A 25,989-nucleotide genomic window follows, 5' to 3' on the forward strand; every position below is an offset into this window, starting at 1 on the left:
AAGTGGCATGCTGGGAAAAAGGAGGCAGAGTTCAAGATCCGCCAGAGAGACGCTGGGAATTTTATCTGGTAAGCTACTGCCATGTGATACACAGATTAATAGAAATGGGTTAAATTAAGATGTAAGAATTAGTCAATAAGAAATTAGAGCTAGCCGGGCCGTGGTGGCGCACGCCTTTAATCCCAGCACTCGGGAGGCAGAGGCAGGCGGATCTCTGTGAGTTCGAAACCACAGAGAAACCCTGTCTCGAAAAAAAAAAAAGAAATTAGAGCTAATGGGCCAAGCAGTGATTTAATTAATACAGCTTTCTGTGTGGTTATTTTGGGGCTAAGCTAGCTGAGAGGTCGGGACGTACAAGCAGGCCCTCCAATGTGTGCTAGTTAAATCCATGTAAAACCTGAGAAAGATTGAAAAGGAATTTAAGAAGTAAATACAGAGTTTAACACAGCTTTTTGCTGTTTGCTGATGGCATGCCACAGCTCCTTTAGGAAAGATTTTCCTGACTCAGCAGCAGAAAAAAAGTCATACCATTTTAAAATGTGGGCTTTCTGGGATATGCTGCCTGCGAGAACTCTGGATATTTTGTGAAAATAAGTTTTGGATGGGATTTGTGAGCAGATTGCTGTGGCTTGCTTGATGGCAACTTGGACGGGCTGTGTGCTTGGAAGTGGGGTGGTGTGTGTGAATGAGAGGCACAAGCAGCTCTGCCACGCTGGAATCGGTGGGGCAAGTAGGCACTGCCATATTTCCCACAGCAATCAGCAGGAAGCAGTATGGAAAAAACTTCACCCATATTCCCAAATATTGTTTATACCATTTAAAGGGGGATATGTTAGAGAGACTTGCATTGATATGGATCTTGGTTTATTGATACAAATTTAAGGTCAATTTTGTTATATGTATTTCTGATCTTGATTAAGGTATAGTGATTGTGTAGCTCATTTAAAAATGTAACATATAATTAAGAAATACAGGTTAATAGATAATCATCTATAATAATCAAGCTTTGTAGTCGTTAGTAAGATTTTCTAGATGTGCATAGATATATTTCAGAAGGATACGCATTCTTTTTATCTTTCAAAGACTACAGAATATGACATTTAAAATGTTTTAAGAAACTAGGACTTTTCCTAACAGTGAGACACATCTCCTAGCAGCACCAATTACTTTGAGAAAAAGATGGGTATTGAAGAGGCTCCTTATCCATTTGGGCAAGAAACTGCTCTTGCCTGAACTGCTGAACTGGACATGCAGTACCCGCAGAAAACTGACTGCTGAACTTGCCTAAAGGTTGAGATGATCCTTTGGGGTTCCTGATTCATGAAAAACAATGTGAGACATTCTGCAGAATACAGAAGAAAGTGACTGAACTGTCTTTAAAATCTCCTCCTTCGTGAAAAAGTCTGCTGGATACTATGGACATGAAGGCCAAAGATGGATGCCCCAAAGGTACAGAAAACTTTGCGTGACTGACCAGGCAGTAAGATGTCTATGTCATTTCTAGAGTTTTGAAAGCTGCTTACAAAGCATTTCCTTTTTACTTAAGTAATATTATATTCTTCTGGAGTCTTTGATAGAGTTGAAGAATAGATAATAGTTATAGTTTTCCTTAGTTATAATAAAAGATAAAGTAAACAGAAATATTGTAACTGTAATTCTTGCTTGATACCTATTTTGTTATATGTAATTTTACCATGTTAAAGTTAAAATCTTCCTTTTTGTTTAAACAGAAAAGGGGAAATGGTGTGGGAGTTCCTTCTGTCCATGTGTTCCTTTCATTGGTTAATGAATAAAGAAACTGCCTTGGCCAGTTGAAAGGGCAGAACTTAAGTAGGTGGGGAAAACTAAATGGCATGCTGGGAGAAGGGAGGCAGAGTTCGAGAGATGCCATGGATCTGCCGGATATAGATGCTGGGAATTTCACCCGATAAGCCACTGCCACGCGGCGATACACAGATTAATAGAAATGAGTTAAATTAAGACGTAAGAATTAGCCAATAAGAAACTAGAGCTAATGGGCCAAGCAAGCTGTGTGGCCTAGAAGAACAAGAGGGAGGTCCTCCTACAGTTCTTTTCAGTAGACAAAATTCAAATGCATCGAAACCTACATTTTTTTGGTGATTCCCATGATAGTATCATCAGTGGTACTCTAATTAAATATACTGATGTGATAAAGCACTGACCAATAGCAACTTGTGGAGGAAAGGGCTTATTTTACCTATAGTTCATAACAGTCCAAGGAAATCAGGGCAGGACCTGATAAAGAGACCGTGAAAAAAAATGCTGCTTACTGGTCTGCTCTGCCTGTTTTCTTATGTAACTCAGGACCACCAAGGGGTGACAGAGTCCCCTGTGGGTCTGGCTTGCCTACATCAATCATCTAACAAAAAATGCCCTATGGGGTTCTCTACTGAGACATTTCTCAATTAAGATTTCTCTTCCCAAATGACTCTAAACTTCTGTCAAGTTGACATTAAACTATCTAGCACAGAAAGAATCCTACTAATAGACATCACTTTCCTGTCCCCTAGGAATTAATACTGTACTTTAGAAGGTAGGGTATAAATGGTGCCAACAGTTGTTTCTAACTATTCTGTTGATTACAACTTGATATAAAGATATTTTCCAGAGTCCTTAGTTTTCATACTAAAGTTACTTTGCACAATCTACCTAAAATATCCATGCCATTCAGAGTAGAGGATAGCTCCAGATATGACAGCGATAGAGCAAATATTAAACTAGAGCAAAAAAGTCAAGTCATGAAGAAACAATATTTACAAAAATTGTAAGACAATACAAATTTTTATAGAATTTTGGCACTGAGGCCTTAAAATAAATAGCTAAAGTGAATTCAGAATAAACTCTACTTGAAAAATTAAACAAAGAAAAACTCATACAAAAGGGTAATTCTGGCCTAATTAACATACATTAAATCTTTTGTGTTTACCTTACTTTTAAGGTGTAAAATGACTATGGAGAGTTCTATGGAGAAAAACTCACCTAATTAACTAACTGTATTGACAATCTGAGTGTTTAACACTCATTAACAAATGAGCCTTCAATATCTGCATTTTGGATTACTTTTTGACAAATGGGATTTTAGTTATTTTCTACTTACAATAAATGAAAATGAACTCTAGCTGATTTTAACAAAGTATTTCTTGCAGTATTTTGGTAACAGTGTTTTCCAGTAATTAGATGAAATTCAAATGACTGCAAAACAAAGTTTGAGGAAACTCTCATCTATACAGTGGAGGTATCAGCAGGTGTCAGTAGGGCTCGCACAGACAAAATTTCAAGAGATCTAAAACGAATAATTCTTTATGACAAAAGTCTACAATATGAATTGCAGAATAAAATGAATTCCTATCTCAAAATTATTTGTAAAATTTTGCTCAAATTTTATTGTTCTAAAATAACGTGACAGTAGAAGTTGTGTGTGTGTATGTGATAAAAAGAAATCAAGTGAAATAAAAATCTAATCGGGTTGCTGAAAAAAAGATCACCTTATTGTCTTTTATTATACCATGAATAAGAAATTTAGACTACAGAAGATGACTAACAGACTTTTAAATAAAATTTAAAGTAGAAAGAAGGCTTAATGTTGTTAAAAGACATCACAGAGTGCAAAATCCTAACAGAAGTTACCAGAAGCTTCTGAGAGAAGGCACTGTATATACCCAAAAAACACAAAACCTCTTTCATAACTAAGTTTAACTTTTATTACATAATGCATACCAATTATTTTAAATACACTCTAATGTCATATTTAGGACTGTGGATGTAGCTATGTAGTAGAATGTTTTCCTATCTCTGTGGTAAATTTCCAGGAAAAAAAAGCAATAGGTTCATAAAAGTGAAATTATGTTACATTTTGTTCTTGTTGCATTATACATTTGTAAAAAAAAAAGTGACAACATTCAGAAAATCTATGTGATTTTGTCTGAAGAGTCCATTAAGAAACACAGACATAATGATGTACTCCTTTAATTATAGCATTTAGTTAATTTAATTATAGAGGCTGAAGCAGAAAGATCAAATGCCATTCTGGGTTGAGTTCCAAGGCAGTTCTAAGCAAGGTTCTGCCTCAAAAATAAAAAACACAACCTCAAAAAGAAAATAGGCAAATATGACAGGGTCAAAACGGACATCTATTTTTTTTTTACTTTGGAATGTGAAAAAAAAGATACTAGATTTCTATTCAAATAACCAATAATCTCAAGGCAAGTGAAGACACTTATTTATACTTCTAGGTAGCAAGCACTGTGAGCTGAAACTAAAGGTCTGTACATGTGAAAACCACTCTTAGATAAAGAATAGATGACCAAAGAGAATAATTCTTGGTGCAAACACAGAGCTAGGAATACTTTGGGTTTGGGTAATTCAACAAATTATACACAGTATTACTTGAACACTGGGGGGAAATTAGTCACAGACTAAATTCTACTATTGTTCTTGGCAAACCTTAAAAATTTAATAACTGATTTCCATAAAGAGAATAATATATGAAAGAATATAAAAGTATCCAGCATAGGTAAGCAAAAAACAATAATTGTCATGAAACAAAAATTAGATAAAAATAAAAGTGAGGCATGAAAAAAAAGAAGAAAATTACTGAAAAAAAGGGAAAAACCCCACAACTCAATCCAAACAAAAAGAAATCATATATAATATAAAACAATGCAGAATATCAAAACGATTACTATGACAAAGTTCATGTTTAAGAAGTTACAAACATGTACAATATCCTAAAGACCATTGATGAGAAAAAAATCAAGAGGAAGAAAATGATAATAAATTGTATCATAATAGAAAAACAAACCTATTGATAAAGAAAAAGAAATATACAAAACTCTAAAAGGCAGCCAAACTAAAAAGTAAATTAACTACAATCGCTTCAAGAAAACAAACAACAAACAAACTCCTTTGGTTGTAACAGACAAATCAGAGACAGTGGATCTATCCTTTCAAAGGACTACAAAAACCAAAAACTTTCATCTAGATTCCACATCAAAAGACAAAATTGGAAATGACAGAGCCAAGTAAAAAAATTCTACTTCCCATCTGAGCCATGAAAAACAAACTTGACTAATCTGGGATTAAAAAATTGAAGTCAGTAACATTTTGATATAAAACAATTCCTTCAAACATCTGTAGTCATGGAATGCAAGAATACCATCAGCTGTGATCTAGAAGATGCAGATATGATTGGAATCCAGATACTACATGCATATTCATATGCATACAAAAGATCTGTAAATAAGAATAAAGCCTATAAAACACAAAACAAAAAAAAGACCATAGGTTTGGCTAGCCTGCAAGAAAACAATATACAACTGAAATAATCAGTACAAGGGTAAAAACAATAAGGTAGAATACAAAGTTTTTTTGTTTGTTTACTATATGAAGGACCGTGAATTGAAGCCAAAGACTCATATATGCAAAGCAGGTGCTCTATCACTGATATTAATCTGAGTTTTATTAAAGATAGACATTTTATTTTTATTGTTGCAAAGATAAGTGAAAACACAAAGCATTAAAGGAGAATATATAAAATATAAAACTTATAGTTAATAACATACTAGCTAATCTTTTCATTTGTAGATTTATTTTGATTGATATAATGATTATCTGTTTGATATAATTTTCAGTATGTATAATAATTATAATTATATCAGGGTAACTGACATACCCATTACCTTAATACTTATTCCTTATTTGTAAGAACACTAAGACTAGGCACAGTGGTACACACCTGTAATTCTAGCTTATTTGAAGGTTGATGCAGGCAGATTACTAATTTAAGGCCAGCCTGAGCTTTCTAAGAAATACTTGTCTTATAAGAGTCCTTGCACATTGTACTAGATTGGAAGGCTGCGGATTGATACCACAATTATCTCCATAGGCAGGTTCCATAAACCACAATTTCTCTTCTTTACAATAAATGTTTTTTATTTTATTTTTCCATTCAAAAATGTACACTTCCTCCCCTCCCCACCATTCCCGTCCCGCTCTCCCCCTCCCCCTCCTTGCTTAAGAGAGGGCAGGGAACCCTGCCCTATGGGAAGTCCAAGGCACTGGGACTTGTTTCCAATACATGTACAGGCTTTTTGGAACCCTACTCTATTTGGATGCACAGCTTCCTAGGCCTGGATGTAGCGGGGAGGGCCTTGAACTTCCTACAATAAATATTTGAAACTAAGCCTGGCTAACCTCTCTGTTTTAGGCATTCTCAGAACTGTCTTTACTTAGGTCAAAAGACTTTCCTCATCCCTATCTTTCACAACTTTCCTGCCTACCTCCCCTTTTGCTCTGATTCTTGTGGGTCCTCTGTCATACCCTTTATAATAAAACAGTGAGAAAGAAAGAAAGAAAGAAAGAAAGAAAGAAAGAAAGGAAGGAAGGAAGGAAGACAGACTGACTCACTCTCTGGGGGGTGGATGGATATTTTCAAGCATACTACTGTTAACTACACTCATTCCACTATGCAAGAGAATACCAAGACCTAGTCATTCTTTTAAACTGTACCATAGAACACAGCCTGTTCTCCACCTTTAACTCTTTGCTACTCTGACCACCTGGTAATAATAAATATTTCCTCTACTTTTATGACATTGATACTTAAATCAATTCTAAATATGAGCACAGTACTTGTCTTTCTGTAGCTTGTTAATTTGACTTTTAGCATATGTGCAAAGGATTACTTTGATTAGATTAACTACTTTGGGAAGATTCACCCTAACAGAGAGCAGCACCATTCCCTGTACTTGGGTTCTGGACTGCATAAAAAGAAGGCACCTGGGCAGCAGTTGCAGAGGCCTTTAATCCCAGCACTCTGGGAGGTAGAGGCAGGCAGATTTCTGGGAGTTTGAGGCCAGCCTGGTCTACTGAGCAAGTTCCAGGTCAAGCTCCAAAGCTACACAGAGAAACCCTGTCTTGAAAAACAAAACAAAACAACACAACACAATACATCAATAAAAAAGAGAAAACCGTGTAGGCTCAGCCATAAATGGAATATTTATATCACATCCCCTCACTCGACATCTCTGGGATCTTCATGAAAATGAAAGGCAGAAAGATTTTAAAAGTCAAAGATCCATGAAGAAAAGGCACAACTGGTGTCTTCTCGGCCTAACAGCAAGCTGCAACCATTAACTCACAGCAGCTGTGATTGACTGCAGGAGAAACTACATCAGACACGTCAAGTATGCTGCAAGATCCCAGCCCTAGGCAATAACTATTGACAGTTGCTGGCTCCTGGGGAAAGGAGACTGTTTTCATTAAGGATGTGGTCCCTGGCAGGTAGACAACACTCCAGTGGATGGCTTTACTGGCAGCACAAACTGGACTGAGTAAATTACTTTTTGAAAAGAGAAGAGGAAGGTATGGAATGGATCTAAGAGGAGGTGGATTTGAGCAAAACATATATTTAAGGAAAATATTCTCTGTGGCTGAGGGGCCCATGCCTTCATTCCCAGCAACAAGGAAGATATATAGGCAGGAGGATCTCTGTGAGTGCTAACACAGTCTGGACAATAATAATAATTGAAGTGATTGTGGAACCTGCACACTGTTTTTTATAAACCACACTAATTTACATTCTCATCAATAATGTTATGAGTTCCTTTTTCTCAAAATCTTTGGCAGTATTTATAATCTTAGTCGAAATGTACCTGCCTGACTATATTTTTGATATGTACAGAAAATAATATTTATAGAGGGAACAAGGCAAAAAGGCAAAAATTTTCTACTTAACACTTCATCAACATTGTCTTGAGATTATAATCAGTACAAGACAGGAAAAATTAGATGTGATAAATATGATCGTTCTTTTATTCAAGAGAAAAGAAGTTACTTAACTAGATTTTTTGAGTCGAAATTCTAGAGTGCAGAAGGGACAGTGCCAAGAATCGAAGAATACTGATAAATGACAATACAAAGACGTGAACTAAGCAATCAGCACCCAATGCTCTATTAAGCCTTTCCAGTTAGTTCTTTTTTCTCTGTAGTTTGAGTCTGAGCTGAGCTCCCAAGGTCCAAATAAGGAGCAGAAAGAGGGAGAACATGAGCAAGGAACCCACCCACTGAGACAGAGGGACTGATCTATTGCGAGCTCACCAAGGCCAGCTGGACTGGAAATGAAAAAGCATGGGATAAAACCGGACTCTCTGAACATGGCGGATAATGAGGGCTGATGAGAAGCCAAGGACATAGGCACTGGATGTGTGTGGGGGGGAACCTTGGATTTCCCACAGGGCAGGGAACCTTGACTGCTCTTTGGACAGGAGAGCGATGGGGAGAAGAAAGGGGGGAGAGGAGTGGAGGGAGAGGGAGGGAAATGGGAGGTGGGGAGGAAGCGGAAATTTTTTTCAATAAAAAAAAATATATATATATAAAAAGAAAAAAAAGAACTAATTAGGGCTAGGCGGTGGTGATGCACACCTTTAATCCCAGCACTCAGGAGGAGGAGGCAGGCGGATCTAAGTGAGTTCAAGGCCAGTCTGGTCTAAAAGAAAACTTTGATAAGAAATACTTTGATAAGAGGAAAGCTGGAAAAGTTACAAAACACTAAATAAAAGACCCCATTCTTCTAAAAGTAACTAAAGTCAGAAGCTTCAAAATGACTACAAGAAATAGGAGAAGCACCTGAAGAAATTAGTAAAGATAATGGTTTTTGGGATAAGACACCCTCTGCAACTGAGCAAATCACAGGACATAAAAGCAAAACTGATATAGGGTTATATCAAATAAACTTCTCAAAAGAAAGAATTCAAGAGGCTGACAAACGTTCTTATCAAGCAACTAGAAATATCGTACAAGATACAATCTCAGCCTAAAAAAATTATCTATTATAAAAATATGTCCATATAAAAATGCTGGCAATGATGTAGAAAAAGAAAAACTCTTATATGAGGGCATAAATTAACACACACCTAACAGTGAATGTAGTATAAATGTTCCCTCACACTAAAAATAATTCTAAAATATGATCCAGTTATTCTCAAAGACTGAAAATAGATCTAGCATAAGATCCAGCAGCACTACTGTGTGTGCTTGTTTTGTTTTGTTTTATTTTAAGGAAAGCAGAGAGACAGACACATCCATGTGTACTGTGGCAGGACACACAATAGTTAAAACAAGCAACTGGCTTAACGTGAAATCTCCATTAAAATTAACAGAAAATATAGCATACAATCATAATGTAACTCAATTGCAAGAAATGAATGGAACCAGAGTGTATTATGTTAAGTAAAAGAAACCAAACAAAAAAGAACTGTACTTGTGGGAGGTTAAAAAAAAAGTTGAGCTGAATGTAGAAATAAATAAAAGCTGTGGAATAGGGAGGGCTCTACAGTATGGGAGGGAGGAAGCGAGAGAAGTGATGGTTGCAGAGGGAAAGTCAACTTAGGCAGTATATGCAGGGACTTCAATCATATGTAAAGTGCACGTTAATATAAAATGAAAAGCTAAGAAAAAATAAATCTTATAAGACATTATGAACATTCCAAAAGCATAAATGAAAAAGAGACATACTACCTATTGAATAAAATAATTACTGTAAATGTTCCAAATCATGGAACCATACAGATATATATACCGAGGTAGCAGAATGGCTCCTAATATAACTGATAAAAAAAAGACCTTGATAGAGATATATTATATTCCAACTGTAAAGATAACAAGAAAAAGAAAACTTCTAGAGGCCGAATAGACAGCTCAGTTGTTTAGAGCACATACTGCTCTTTTAGACGACCTGAGTCCAATTTCCAGCAGTCACACTAGGTGGCTCACAACTGCCTATAACTCTGGTCGAAGGAATGCAAAAACCCTCTCCTGGCCTATGTCGGTACCATACTCATACACATAAATAAAAATAAATCCTAAACAAAAAATCTCTAAAAGTATCAAGAGAAAAATCATCATGTGGCTTCTACGAGATTCACTAATAGATAAGAATCTCTCAAAAAGATCACATGTAGGGCTGGAGAGATGGCTCGGTGGTTAAGAGCATTGCCTGCTCTTCCAAAGGTCCTGAGTTCAATTCCCAGCAACCACATGGTGGCTCACAACCATCTGTAATGAGGTCTGGTGCCCTCTTCTGGCCTGCAGACATACATATAGACAGAATATTGTATACATAATAAATAAATATTAAAAAAAAAAAAAAAAAAAAAAGATCACATGTAATGAAAGAATGAAATGATAAATTCAAAATTCCCAACAACCAGTAAAGAAAGCAAGCAAGCAGCTGCGAATCAACACAAATACACTTAGTAAAGGTATCATTTAGAAATAAGAGATAGATAAAAGCTTTCAAAGATAAGCAAATATTACAGAAACCTGTCTCTACCAGACTAGCTATAAAACTAAATACTGATGTGAACACTAACACTGGAGATAAAGATATAATTACTACTATGAAAACATATGAACCTAAAAAATTTAGAGTAGAGTTGATATAGGAAAAAGAAAAAAGAAAATAATATCAGAAGACAAGACAGGAAAAAAAAATGAACCAAGAACATACAAAAGAGAAAAAGACTAACACAACAGGACAGGAAATTGTCTTACCAAAACCGTAAGTGTAATGGATTTAACTTTCTAAGTGGAAGACAAAACTGGCTGAATATATTAAAACAACACAAAAGTAACCCCTCAATGTATAATGACTATAAAAAAACAAGCCCTGTAACAGTAACATCATGAAACTGAAGGTAAAGAAAGAAAGCAACATACTATGACAATAGAAACTACAAGAAAACAATAGTAGCTATACTTTGATCAGGAGACAGATGATGAGTTCAAAATTATAAAGAGAAAGATGTTAATTTCCTAATAATAAAGGGACCACTTCAGTAAGGCAAAATAATTTATAAATGTCTGTATAACCACCACTACTATAAGTGATTACATTTAAAACAAACATTATTATAATAACTAAAGGCAAAATAGACATTAATATAGTAATAGCTAAGGACCTTAATGTTCAAAGGAAACATTACATAGCTCCCTTTAAGCAAGAAATAATACAAGCCAGAGAGGGCAAACAAACATTCGTAAAACATTTCACAAGCAATTACCCAACGTATATTCTTATCCCTTCAGCAGTCCAATAAAACATACAGTAAAGTCATAAAACAAGTATGAGAAAACTGAAAATAAGAAACACCAAGTGAACTCATAGCATGTATCACAAATTTTCAACAATGAAAAATCAATAATGGCAACATAAACTTTAGAAAGTAGAAAACATGAAACATACAATAATGTTCCAAACAATCAAAAAATGAAGGAAGTAGAAAGTAACTGAAAAAGTTAAATATGAAAAAAACTATACTAAAATAATCTACAGAAATATAGGAAAAGCAACAGGAGAAGAAATCTTAACAGCAATAAACAATTACATAAGAAAAATCTCAAATAACTTAAAGAGTGAATAAAAATTAAAAATAAAGCTGGGTATTGTGATCATGCCTGTAATTTCACCATTTGGGGGGTCAAGGCAGGAGGACTGTAAATAAGTCAGTAACCTTGGGCTGAACACCGAGACCAGGCTTAAAACAAAAAGAACAGAAATCGAGAGAGAGACAAACAAAGAGAAAAAAGCAAAGCAAAACAACGATGTGCCAAAAATCAGCATTAATAGAAACAAATTCTGAGCAGAAGTAAGCAGTTAAAAAACATTATCCCCCCAAATCAATAAAAGGATAATTAAAAAAAAAAGCTATTGCAGAAACAGTATAAACTCCTTTGGATAAATATCGAAGGAGTGATATGGTTAAGTCATAAGGTATTTCTGTTTCTAATTTAAAAAAAAATATTGGCAGAGATGTCCACCAATTGATGAATAGATAGCAATAACATGGTACATGGACATAGCAGAATTTATGGTATATAAATTTTTATAATATGTGATGAATCAACATAACCAGAAAGAAAAATATACCGATTGTGGTAGTTAACCCAGGCCCGAAAGCACAAACACCACATTTTGTTTATTAGAGGTATAGACTACCTTTGACACTTTTGCATTTTCTGTGTTTAACTCTGCAGTGCCTCTGATTAGCAAGAGAGTAAAAGGGAGCACTGGAGAAGGAGGGGAAGAGTTTTAAGAGAGTGGGGAAAGGACACAGGTAAAGAGAAAATGGTAAGGAGCATACAGGGAGAAGAAAGTCTTAAACAGGGAGGATGCAAAAGATAAGATGGGGGAGGATTAACCAAAATCAAGGGGACATTAAAGAAAAGCCAGATGGAAATATATCGTCTGGTAACCAATTAAAAAACATAAATGAGAGTTTAAAGGGAGGCACTCTACATGGGTTGAAGTCCCAACCTAGAAACAAAGATAGTCACTAAACAAAACTTTCAGTGTCAACTGTGAAGTATCTCTCTAGCGGTTGCTGGAGAGGCAGGACTGAGGGGTCAAAGCAATATGTTTGATAATGCTGGACTAAGTCAACAATTAAGACCCTATTTGCAGGACACTGTGTACAGTTATAATTGTAATAAAAGGAGAAGTCAAGCTGGAACTGAACTGGAAGCTTTCTCCCTACTAGATAGTTTTCACAGTCCTGGAAGGTACCATAAAGGCTACCATAGCTGGGAATCCAAAAGAAGAATCAGAGGCAAGAGATAGGTGATGGAGGGAAAAATCAATAGCCTAAACCAGCTATGAATCCTACAAATTACAGTACCACTAAAGGCATTACTGACATATGGGTAACCAACCAGTTTCTGAATTTGAGGCCTGCTCCACATAAGAGGATCTATTTCTGATGCTGTAAACCTGGTCAAAAATCCAGGCAATGTCATAGGTTCTCGGGGGAAGCTAAAAATGCTTTGCAAGATGGATACAGTGTTAAGCTGCCATCTAAATATTTATAGCTACATACAAATATTACTTTCTTAGCCTTAATCATAAAAGTCTCTCTTTGCAGTGAACAGCAGAAAATGTAAATCCTAGTGGCTGACAGATTGTGGCAAGTATGTGACGGATGAGAGTTACTCCTAAACAAGACAGTTAAAGAACTACACTAAAACATTTATAATGTGGTGACATTCAGTAGTGTACTACTAGGCCAATTAATTTTATGCACACATTAATTCCTTTTGCATTAATGAGAATATAAGTAGACAGGGTATCTCCAATTGTAATAAATGTTCTGAGTTAGGAAGGGTGCTTCAGAAGCAGTGATAGCAATATTTCCTCCAAATATTAAATCAGTATTTGTAGACAAAGCTATTTTCCATGAAAGAAAACAAAGTAAAAGTAATGAGAGTTTTAGAGCTATACAGACTATGCTATAAATAAGCATGTAAATAGGTTAAAAAAATTCTAAATGATTAAAAGACCTTACCGGTATCTATGAACAAATATACCCTTAAAAATAGAGTTCATCATATTTTCAATTTCATCTTGGTTTTCTTGAAGCTGAAATAGAAACAAAAAGAATAAAAAAGAAAATTGAAATACTGGTCATTTTATTTCGAATGTGAAAAGTTCCTATTATTTTAAACTACTATTTATCCTTATTCTGAGTACTTACCAACCTTTGTTATCTTCTCTCCACCTCTACCCCCAGAACAAGGTTTCCCTTTACAGCCCAGGCTCTCCTGGAACTTGCTTCATAGAGCAGACTGACCTCAAATGTACAGAGATCTGCCTGCCTCTGTCTCTAATCCTAGTGCTGGGATTAAAGACTCCTGCTACCACTGACCAGGTAGTTATTAACCTTTTCCTGACTGTACCACTGATGTCTAAAGTTATCAGTAGATCTTCTATAGTTTTGTCACATTGGCTTTGGAACCTCTCCTCCCTCCATACATATGTTCTAGAAAAGAACAAGGAAGAAGTGGTGGACTTCGGTCAACTTTGTATTTCAATGGAACAATCTATTTTTGGAATCACTCTACAAGTCTACACATTTCTTCAAACAAGGGTTCTGTCTTAGTTCTGCCATCCTTACTTAAGAGGTCACCCTGATAGCCGGGCGGTGGTGGCGCACACCTTTAATCCCAGCACTCAGGAGGCAGAGGCAGGTGGATCTCTGTGAGTTCCAGGCCAGCCTGGTCTACAGAGCGAGTTCCAGGTCAGGCTCTGGAGCTACAGAGAAACCCTGTCTCGAAAAGCAAAAGCAAAAACAAAAACAAAAACAACAACAACAAAAGAGGTCACCCTGATTCCCTGATTTACATGGCTATTCCTCTTTCAAAAAAGCATCATATTACTCTTATCTACGTGGCCTATAACTCAACTATGCCAACTTCCCGAAATATGAGGAACAATAGAAAATATAAATTATAGCCAATAAGGCCGGGCGATGGTGGCGCACGCCTTTAATCCCAGCACTCGGGAGGCAGAGGCAGGCAGATCTCTGTGAGTTCGAGGCCAGCCTGGTCTACAGAGCTAGTTCCAGGACAGGCTCCAAAGCCACAGAAAAAGCCTGTCTCGAAAAACCAAAAAAAAAAAAAAAATTATAGCCAATAATGCTGTAATCCAGCAACAAAACCCAATACTATCACAGAGGTACGTATTTTAGAAAACATTAGTCGTTAGAGTTAAGGTTTAAATTAATTTACTTCAAAAGCAACATAAATACTCTGGAATGACATCCATTATGATATTTATTCCCTTATTTTTTTTTCCTGGAATTTCATGCCAAATGACTGAGTGACATAATTGTTTTATTATGTATATACATAATGTGCATGCTTTGGTTATATGTAATAGTAACTTTCAGAATACCTCTTGGCTATATGCTGTTAAAGGATTTATAGGAAAGAGCTAAGAAGTACTAATGTTCCTTAGCACATGAGATGAGGTATGTTCTGATAAGACAATTATAAATAGAAACATTCAAGTTTTAAACCTTTATAATTCATTCATGGAACATGGAATGTGAAAAGTTAACCAAGTCTACTTTAAATGTGCTTGCTATAGTAGCTTTAGCCTATAATTGCAATCACCTAAAATTAAGCCTGTTTTATAAAACTGAATGTTTCACATCAATACATAATACGATAGTTTAGCAGATATGATAGAATGCAAAAATAGACAACATAAAATCCAAAAACTGCTGAGAACATAGTATATTGTACATGTTATCAAGACTTTGTGATTGTGAGCTGCTACTGTTCAACAATACAGGACATATGATGCTTTACATTGCCATTCTGGGAAAGGGTCAATATTCAAATTACAGCTTTTATGAAATGCTCACTGCTTCCAAACTACTGTAGTGTCTAAAATCTTTCAGAACACCACACAAGATTATCTATATAAAAATATATAAAAAACATTCAAATTATTATACTTGAGACAAGTTTGAAAATATACTTATGATGCATTTAAAACATAAAAACTAATTCACTGGTGATGTGGGAGTGTCATATATCAATCTGTTGATTTCATTGGTTAAGTAATAAACAAACTGCTTGGGCTCATAGCTTAGAACATAGGTGGGTGGAGTAAACAGAACAGAATGCTGGGAGGAAGAGGAAGTGAGGTAAGATGCCTCAGACAGAGACGACATGCTCCCATCTCCAGGGCGGACGTGAGAGCTCTGCTCTCTGAGGCACACGCGATTCAGCTCCGACCCAGGATGGACGTAGGCTAGAATCTTCCCGGTAAGACCAGTGCTCACAGATTATTAGAGATGGGTTGATCAGGATATCAGAATTAGCCAGTAAGGGCTAGAGCTACTGGGCCAAGCAGTGTTTAAATGAATACAGTTTGTGTGTTGTTATTTTGGGGCATAAGCTAGCCAGGCAGCTGGGGTGCTGGGGACGCAGCCCCGCCACTCTTATCACTACACACTGGGGCTATACTTTCCAAGCAACATTACAAAGCACAGTTTCTATTTTACTTCTACAATATTTCAAGTATGATATATGTTAAGAATAAAAATGTTTTAAGTGGTAGTCTTAACCTTCAGTGCTTTCAGATTAGACTTAGTACTAATCAGGAAACATGGTCATAGCAACTAAAATTCCCTTTAAAATATATCATATGTGTGTTACACACTTATGAACCACCTATGTGCAGGAGCCCTAAGAGGTAAGAACAGATATTGGATTCGCCTGAAGCTGAAGTTACAGATGACTGTGAGCCACTATGTAGGTGCAAGACCTAAATCTGGTTCTTTGCAAGAACAGAAAGCATTTTTAAACTGCAAAGCATATATCCAGCCCCAACATGATTTTTTTTAAATATGGGGATTTATTATAGTAGAGTGGTTCCTGAATTCCATATAATGCATCTCATTATGAAAACAATAAATCTGGAGACAGATACATAACCTAGAAGACCATCATGTATAGACTGGAGTTATGCTGTCGTAAACAAAAAAGTCAGAGGCTAGGAGAAGACTAGTCAATCCTTCCCTCAATATCTTCAGAAAACATGACAGCAACAGCATGTTGTACTGGACTGATAGCATCCTATAATATTTAATCTAGGTTGTCAACTTGATTGAACTGACAGCCACTTTAGATCTTAGTAAAGGAGATGTATAGATGACTGTAGGGTACTGTGTTAGATTGTGAGGGTTCTAACTTAAGCAACAGTTTAACCCATTGACAAATTCAAATTCTGAACAGATTGTTAGAAGGTGAAACATATCAGATAAAGTAGGTCATTGTGGGTAAGAAGTTTTAAAACTTTCTTATTAAAATAAACCATCTCATTTTTCAAGACACATGCCATCATGCCATAGAATGCCAAAGAATCCTGCCTCAAATATGGTAACAGTGTTTTTATGGGACATATAATGACTGATGTTTCTTATAAACACTTAATGGCATGATTAAGTAAAATACTTTAAAATAGTCCTCTAGTGTCATTAGCATGTATCAAATGAGTGTATCTCTAAAGATGTTGTATCTTAAATATCTTAAAAATATTATAAATTAGAATATTTAATTTAAAAATCGACTTTTGAGCTTTAGATTTGGGCCTTTTAAAAAATGTCTCAAGAAGTTATGCAAAATGGCACACACCTTTAATCACAGCACTTGGGAGACGGAGGCAGGCGGATCTCTAAGAATTCAAGGATAGCCTACACGGATAAACTACATGGTGAGTTTCAGGACAGTCAGAGCTACATAGTGGATACCCCGTATTGAAAACAAACAAACACTGGTTTCATGAATCTTGGCTTGAGATGAAGACAGAATATCTCATTTTTCTGAAATAGTCCCAAACATTATGTCTGCTGATTTGTACTATGTACTTTTGTATAGCTGCATCTTAGTACTGACAATCACAAAATCAAAATAGTGACCGACTCTAAAAGACTCTGAAGATGCTCTATATTCTGTAATTTTGAGCATTTAGCCCAGATTTAATTCTTTTTGTATTTGTACATGCTTATGCATGAGTGTGTGTGAAATAAGTGGGTAAATGTGATCATTTGTGTACATATATGTGGAAGCCTTGTTATGGTATATTCTTCAATCATGACATTAGTATATATAAATATATGCCGGGCGGTGGTGGCGCACGCCTTTAATCCCAGCACTCGGGAGGCAGAGGCAGGCGGATCTCTGTGAGTTCGAGACCAGCCTGGTCTACAAGAGCTAGTTCCACGACAGGCTCGAAAACCACAGTGAAACCCTGTCTCGAAAAACCAAAAAAAAAAAAAAAAAAACCCCAATAAATAAATAAATAAATAAAATAAATTTATTCTTCAGACAGGGTCTCTTATTTAATCCAGAGTCACACATTTAGCGAGACTAGATGAGCAACACGCCACAGGAATCATCCTGTCTGTAGGTCCTCAGTGCTAGGATTACAGTATAGTAATAAGTCCAGCTTTTTTTATGTGAGTGCTGGGATTCTGAACTTAGACCCTCATAGTTTTGCAGCAAGAACCATTCTAACTCAGTCATTCCCACACTCCTAGACTTAGCACATGTAAAAATAAATAAGTATACATATTTCCTTAATATAAATCTGTTTTGTTAATATACGATAAATTAAAATGTAAACAAAATAATTAATTTTAAACAAATTTCTTTATGGCTTATTAATCAATACTGGGTGTTTAAACTGTATATTTGTTTTATGTACCTATATACTGCCACAATGTAAAAATTTACAAGGTGAAAATGGTCATGAATGAAAAGAGTTTAAGACGTTTTGGTACAGGCAATAATTTCATTATAAATTTTTGCTTTTCACTGTTTGTTAAATCATTATGCTTGGACACAAGCAACTGCCCTATGGAAATGCAACTTTTTTTATTAAAAGACTGATAACACAAACAACAGATTTAACTTCCAATATGTCAAACAAACATATTTTGGGGGTTCCCCCTCCCCCAAAAGACAACTGGGCTAAAGAGATGGCTTAGCTTAGTCTTTAAGAGAACCGGGTGTTATTCCAGAGGACCCAAAATTTATTCCCTGAGTTTACGTTAGCATTTTATGTATGTGATGTATAGACATATGTGCAGGGAGCACTCATACTCATAAAATAAAAATAAATATATCTAAAAATAAAATGAAATATCTAACTTAAAAACATTTTACCATCTCTACAAAAATTAAATTCTCAAACCTAAAGTATGGGCTAGAAGCACTCAGAAACAATAATTGCTTATTAAAGAAACGCCTGTATTGGACTCCCTTGTACTGAAAAGCAGAAAGACTGGAGAGACACCAATCTTACTTAGAGGGATCCTTTATATATCAACTAAAACACAGACTGAAGCTTTTTTCTATAAATATACACTTGCTGTATCCCAAGTGGGATTTATTATTTAGTGTACTTTCTAAGTCTACAACATGATAACTGACTTTCCTAACACTCTGATAATCTTACTACAATAAACTTGCATATGGTTTCCTTAGTGACTAATGAATATTTCAGTTTTATTTTTAGAACTTTTAAGATTAAATAATTCAACAGAAGTTACATGTTAAAAATAAAAGATAGGTACTTATTTTCCACCCTCCCATCCACACACCACAGGTCTCACGTATTACAGGTCAGTCTCAAACTTGCTATGTAGCCAAGGTTGGTCTTGAACTGACCCTCCTGCCTTTCCTTCCCATGTTTTAGGACTAAAGACTTAAGCCACCATAGTCAACTTTAAAATATTCTTTTTACAAAGAACAGAAGGAACTATTATATTTGCTTAACATTTACAAACCATAAAAGATCAAGTTACTATAAAATTTACCTCTTTACGTTTCTGAAGTAGTAACTCCAGCCTTTCATTGGCTCTCTTCCCAATCATTTTATTTCTTTCAGCTTCATACTGCCTCTGTGTATTATCCTGATGAATACTGAGGTTTAAGGCAACATTCACCAGAGCAGTCATCAGCTTCATGGCTGTAAAATCAAGGACACTTACAATATTCAACTATGAAACAATATTTTAGGTGTAAGATCAAAAGTTAAAGCAACGAAAGAAAGAAAAAGCAGTACTATTACACAGGCATAATTACAAAATGGTAACGAACAAAAACTCATCTTACTTGCAAAATAATTCACTCCACTTTAGCAAAATACAAACAAACAAAAACTAAGAAAACATGATTAGTTAAAATTGTCCACTTTAGAGTCTTATCCGAGAAGCTGGAGAGATGGCTCAGTGGCTGCACTTCTAGAGGACCCAGGTTTGATTGCTAGTATCCACATGGTAGCTCACAGTGTCTGTAACTACAGTTCCATGCGAACTGAAGTCCTCCTCGGGGTGTGGACACCGGGGACAAGTACAGTGCACTGACATATATACTGGCAAATATTTATACACATAAAATAATAAAATAAAGAGTAAAATTAAAAGTCTTATCCAGGCTATCTGGACAGAAGTAACACCAATGCCTTGCCTACATCCAAAAATTTATTAGGTGTAATAATCCACCTTCCTACTACTACATCTGTGTTACAAATGCTTCTTTATATTTTTACTAAGGTGACTCAAAAGTCCCTAAATTATACAACTACCATATGAACTTTACACACAGAGAAATGCTTCTCGCTCCACTGCTCACTTAAAAGAGTGGCACACTATCCAAACCCAGAAAAAGTACACTTCCGTTCTAGCATATCATAAAACTAAAAATTAGAATGATTTTAAATAATTTAACAATTTCCCTTGAAAGATATATATATATATATGTATATGCACGTATACACAGTGGTATATTTACCTACCTACGCACTCAGTATTAAAGGAAAAAATTCTTTCTACATTTAAGCTAGCAACAAGTTAACAATGATTGTTATAGCCCTTCAACAAAAATATAAAACAGAAATACTGCAAACAATTTTAAGCTAATGACCATTTATAAATTCATTTATTATTTCTAAGATAAACTATTTTGACTATACAATGTTTCAATCTACAAGTTGGTGAATTAATAATTGTTTGCAAATCACGAAATATTTAACTATACTGTAACAGGTAAAGTGTTTTCAAAATAATGTGTAAAGGAAAGAAAAGCTAAAGGGTAATGGGTATCTAGAGCATTCAAGCTGTCAAATGTAGAAAGACATCAGTTTATCAGCTTCTTTGCACAGACAGGCAAACATCTACATTTTTAAAAGCAATGACTTGAAAATGAAGGAATTGAGAGTCATTAAAGTTAATATTGGAGCCTGGCGGTGGTGATGCATGCCTTTAATCCCAACACTCGGGAGTCAGAGGCAGCGAGCGATTCTCTGTGAGTTTGAGGCCAGCCTGGTCTTCAAGAGCTACCTCCAGGACAGGCTTTACAACTATAGAGAAACTCTCCCTCGAAAAACCAAAAAATGATGGAATTCACAAGTAGAAGATAAGCTACAGCTTCCCCCAAATTTAATGATGTTTGCTTTCAGCTGTATCTCCTCATGATCTCAGATTCCAGAGTCTGTCAATACGCAATAGACTTCTCTACCCCAGATAAACAATAATAAATAAATTAAAACAAACAAAAACTACAAAATGGCTAATGTATTCTCTCAAGACATTACTAGATATATATAGCAGTGTTTGTTTTTAAAGTATTTATCAAACATATAATTAATTAATATTCAATTTAATCAAGAACTGTTGATCAACTTTCATTTTTACATGACAAGTACAACATGGGTCTTATGCTGTTTATTGAGCACACTGAAATGACTGATCCTGAACATAATTATTTTCATTTTCATAGTATTACTAATGGAATTCAGCTTTAAAAATGTAGGCTTTCAAGTACGCCCTTAAGTCAAATAGGTTCCTTCATCTTTTAAATTCAGTGCTGTTAACAGAATAATGAACATGTTCCTCCACAGTAATATTCAGAATGCCATATGAAAACAGTTCTGACAATAAAAGTCTTATTTTAAGAAAAAGTTGATGATTTCTTTTCCTTTTAAGACTAAGCATATTATTAAAAAGTAGAAAGTGCTTTGAAATTAATATCAACTTCATAGGTATTTCAATTCATATCTGTTGAATGTCATAATAAAATGACATTAATAATACATTTCATTTTCTTAAAATCCATTTTACACATTTTGTAAAATTACTATGAAGTGACATACTGATAACTGAAAACATGCTTTTACTAGACAATACCAGAGATACCAGTGTGGTGCTCCCTGTTTATCTATGGATACTACAGTGAGCAATGTTCTATGTCCTAGATACAAACAATCAAAAATAGAAAAAGCCAAATACTTGTACCAATGATTTTTTTACAGTTTAGTAGAGAAAAGACAGAAAACACATGCTATGGTTGAGATGTTGAATGTCACTGGCAAAGGCACATGTGCTGATGCTCTCTGTAGATCGCCAAATCTTCAGCGAGTACCCTAATGGTCATGGGCAGTGTAGCTTAAAGGAATTGTGAGGTCTTGTCTCCTTTGTCTCCTGGCTTTGGGGTCTAAGCTTTTAGTTAGTACCACATGCTTCGCATTATGTGTTACCAATCACTCAAACCAACAGAACCAAATTACCATGAACTGCAGCCTATAAAACTGCAATTCCAAATAAGTCCTTACCTTTACAATCGGATTAACTTGGGTATTTTTCTATAGTACTGGAAAGCTAACTAACACATAGAACTGATGTCAAGATCACCAGAACTCTGCTTATTCTGTATACCTGTTTATGTGAGAAGTTTGTAAAATTATCACAGAACAGGTTAGAGAGAGCCAAAATATTATATATAAATAGGCAGAACAGGCAATTCTGGCACAGGTTCAGAGCAAACAGAATGTTATTAAAACCATGAACACTGGCCGGGTGGTGGTGGTGCACACCTTTAATCCCAGCACTCAGGCTGCTGAGGCAGAAATCTCTTGTGAGTTCAAGGCCAGTCTGGTCTACAGAGCTAGTTCCAGAATAGGCTCTAAAGCAACAGAGCAACCCTGTCTTGAAAACCAAAACAACAACAAAAAATATGAACACTATGTTGATAATGATTTAGATGAAGATGCTGAATCTATTGAGAACTGAATTACAGACCATTATAGTTTGGTCATTGAAGAATTTTGCTGCATTTTTGTTTATGACTCAAGACTATAAGACAGGCGAAACTTAAAAGATAATGGGGTAGGGTATGTGGCTGAGAAAATTTAAGACACTTCAGCATTCTGGCAGACGTACAAGTACTACTGGGTGACTTTAGGAAAATGTATAGTGAAAACAAGAGCTCAAAAATAAGCACAGAAGAAAATACTGGAAAAATCCTGCAATTTGGCCAGAAAAGAACAGCAAGAAAAGGTCTTGCCAAAGATGGTGAAGTTACCAGTGGCAACAAGAGACTAAGTGCCAAGAACCAGGACAAAAGAGTGCCTCACAGTATCCCAGTAATCAGAAAGGGAATTAGGGCTCAGAGAAAAAAAATAAAAGTTGGTTCAAAAATACTCCAGGACGCTGGAAGATGGTGGCGCACGCCTTTAATCCCAGCACTCGGGAGGTAGAGGTAGGTGGATCTCTGTGAGTTTGAGGCCAGCCTGGTCTACAAGAGCTAGTTCTAGGACAGGAACCAAAAAGCTACGGAGAAACCCTGTCTCGAAAAAAAAAATAAAAATAAAAAAATAAAAAAAAAACTCCAGGAAAGAAGGCATTTGGGAAAGAAACTCTGTGGTTTCCAGCCCCTAGAACAGGGAGTCAATGTCCTTTGTTTAGTTGAAAAGGTACTGGGTAGCTGATAAACCCATGGTTCAGGTAAGCCAAGGAAATGGCAACAGACCCTTTCCAGGTAAAGTTGGTTTTGTAGGCATGTGAAACACCACAATCATGAGATCATAAAGAGTTCCACTGACAATTTAATTAATAAAAACTTTTGGATTTGGAAAACGCTGTAAAAGTTCTATTGATAAAAATACTCAGGAAACTTGTGATGCTATGAAACTCATATCTTACCCTAAAAATAACTAACCTGACTGTTGAAGGAGCTGCGGGCCATGTTCCTGCCGGCCGGCTCCTGGCCGCCAGCTGGCTTATGCCCCGAAATAATTACACGGAAACTGTATTCTTTTAAACACTGCTTGGTCCATTAGTTTTAACCTCTTACTGGCTAGCTCTTACATATTGATCTAACCCATTTCTAATATTCTGTGTAGCACTACGAGCTGGCTTACCAGGGAAGATCTTAACTTGCATCTGTCTGGTGTGGGAGAATCACGGCGACTGACTGACTCGGCTTCTTTCTCCCAGCATTCTGTTCTGTCTACTCTGCCTACCTATTTTTCTGTCCTATTAAAGGGCCAAGGCAGTCTCTTTATTTAACCAATGAAATCAACACAAAACAGAAGACTCTCCCCCATCACCTGACTATCTTTAATCTCAGCTAAGATTTAAGTATGGCCAGAGATAATTTTATTCCAAAGTCGATAATCATATCTGGCCATAACTGACATGCAATTGGCCATGAACATAGTCCTTGAAGAGGAAGATTAAATGCCCCTGTTCATCTTACCTAGGCCCTACAATCTATCTTGTAAAATGAATAAAATGATTATTCTTTTATTCGTTGCCTCTCATATGTACCATTAAGATGGATAATTACTATCCAACTAGAAATAAGTTTTCAGAAAGTACTTTGTTTAAAGGAGGTGGCCATGTATCTGAAATTTTATACAACTAAGTTTTGGAAGAAGTGAGTAGTTAGTGTAGTCAACAGTAATTAGAGATGTATTATTGTGGAGTCACTGAATAGAGATTCTACCCTTTAGAACTTGGAATAAAATATAATATTCAATATATTCTATCTTTCAATACCTAATACCTTTCCATTATTCAAATATAACTACTAGGAGGCAATTCTGGCCAGGAAGCAGGCTTGCTAACCATAGATCTTCTCATAATTCCTCTCCTACAAATCTAATCCCACAGTTCTGTAACAGATTATGTGATGCAGCTTCCCTTATCCCTTTCTGCCCCATCTCCAGTGGATCACAGGGATCATAACTTACGAACTTCCTTGCCTGATGTGGGAAGTTCTTCTTTATATGTGTTGCTTTTACTGGTTAATGCATAAAGAAACTGCTTTGAGTCTACAGCAGGGAAGAACAGAGGTAGGTGGAGAAAAATAACTGAATACTGGAAGAAAGAGTCAAGAGAAGCCATGGAGCAGCCTCTGGAGACAGGTGCAAGCTGTTAGCTGGACCCTTGCCGATAGGCCACAACTGTCGTGGTAAAATATAAAATAATGGAGATGGGTTAATTCTAGATGTAAGACCTAGCTAGCAATGTACTCAAGCTATTGGCCAAACTATTACAAATAATATAGTTTCTGATTGATTATTTTGGGGCTAAGCGGCCAGGAACAAACAAGCAGCCTCCTACAACACTTACGCTCATTCATAGCTTTATCCCAGGCCCTCTACCCCCAGCAGGCATTCCCAGGGAAGCAAGCAGGCTGTCTGTAGATTTTCACCTTTCCCTCCCCTTCAAATTCAATGCAGTTTCATCCCCAATTGCTGTAGTTTGACCTCATTCTGGACCCATTCCAAGATCACTAAGCAGATCTCGTGGGATACCCTGCTTGCTTCATGCATGTGTATGTCCATATTCCATCTCTATTAGCCCATTCCCCGTTCCTATTTTTTTTTTTTTTTTTGGTTTTTCAAGACAGGGTTTCTCGGTAGCTTTGGGGCCTATCCTGGAACTCTCCCTATAGACCCAGGCTGGCCTCAAACTCAGAGATCCAATTGCCTCTGCCTTCCGATCACCATCTGGTCCGATCCCCATTCCTAAGCATCAGTTCCCAATACCCATACACAGATTTTACCTGGAACCATAAGTGGTCACATCTATCAGAATCCCAGGAATTTACTAAGAGGCAGCACACAGCCACCATACTCTCCTAAGATCCACAAAGAGAAATGGAAAACACCCTCCTAACCAAGATTGTATTATGAGCACTCAGAATTATAATCTTCCTAGACCCAGATGCCTAAATACCACAGAAAAACACAATTTGTAACAGCTAGGACAATGTCTACACTAGAGCCCAACAACCCGGTCAGAGTAGGCCCTGAATACTCCAATATAACTGAAGCAGAAGACAAAGACCTTAAAATAGCCTTTATAAACATTAGAAGTCCTTTAAAAAAAAATGAAAAAAAATTCCTGAAAAATAGTGGAAGGAAATGAATAAAAACACTTCAAGACTTAAAAGTGGAAACAGAATCAAAAACAACAAAGTCAAACTGAGGAAAGCCAGAAAATGAAAAATTCAGAAACTTAACAGGAACCTAAGGCCGGGCAATGGTGGCGCACACCTTTAATCCCAGCACTTGGGAGGCAGAGGCAGGCGGATCTCTGTGAGTTCGAGACCAGCCTGGTCTACAGAGCTAGTTCCAGGACAGGCTCCAAAGCCACAGAAAAACCCTGTCTCGAAAAACAAAAACAAAAACAAAGAAACCAAAACAGGAACCTAAAAGTCACCAACAAAATACAAAAAATGAAAGAGATAATCACAGACATTGAAAACATGCTAGAGGAAATGAAACTTGATCAAATAAAATGTTAAATCTTAAAAAAAAAAATCAAGGCACAA

At 36.1% G+C, this 25,989-nt stretch overlaps 1 protein-coding gene across 3 annotated transcripts in view; it reads right to left on the minus strand.

Moving 5' to 3' along the window:
- The window catches only part of Stag1 (stromal antigen 1), a 324,334-nt gene that overhangs the window by 125,729 nt on the left and 172,616 nt on the right, over positions 1–25,989 (minus strand). For all 3 annotated transcript variants that reach the window (XM_041677069.1, XM_041677068.1, XM_041677070.1), the window contains 2 exons: positions 19,185–19,336; positions 13,359–13,432 (listed from right to left, as the gene is read on the minus strand). In XM_041677069.1, coding sequence (XP_041533003.1) covers positions 13,359–13,432; positions 19,185–19,336 — 226 coding nt within the window. The remainder of the gene's footprint in view (positions 1–13,358; positions 13,433–19,184; positions 19,337–25,989) is intronic.

The sequence above is a fragment of the Microtus oregoni genome, unplaced genomic scaffold, assembly GCF_018167655.1.
Source record: "Microtus oregoni isolate MIOR12 unplaced genomic scaffold, Mior012 000028F_ref0000031, whole genome shotgun sequence".
NCBI classification, from domain to species: Eukaryota; Metazoa; Chordata; class Mammalia; order Rodentia; family Cricetidae; genus Microtus; species Microtus oregoni.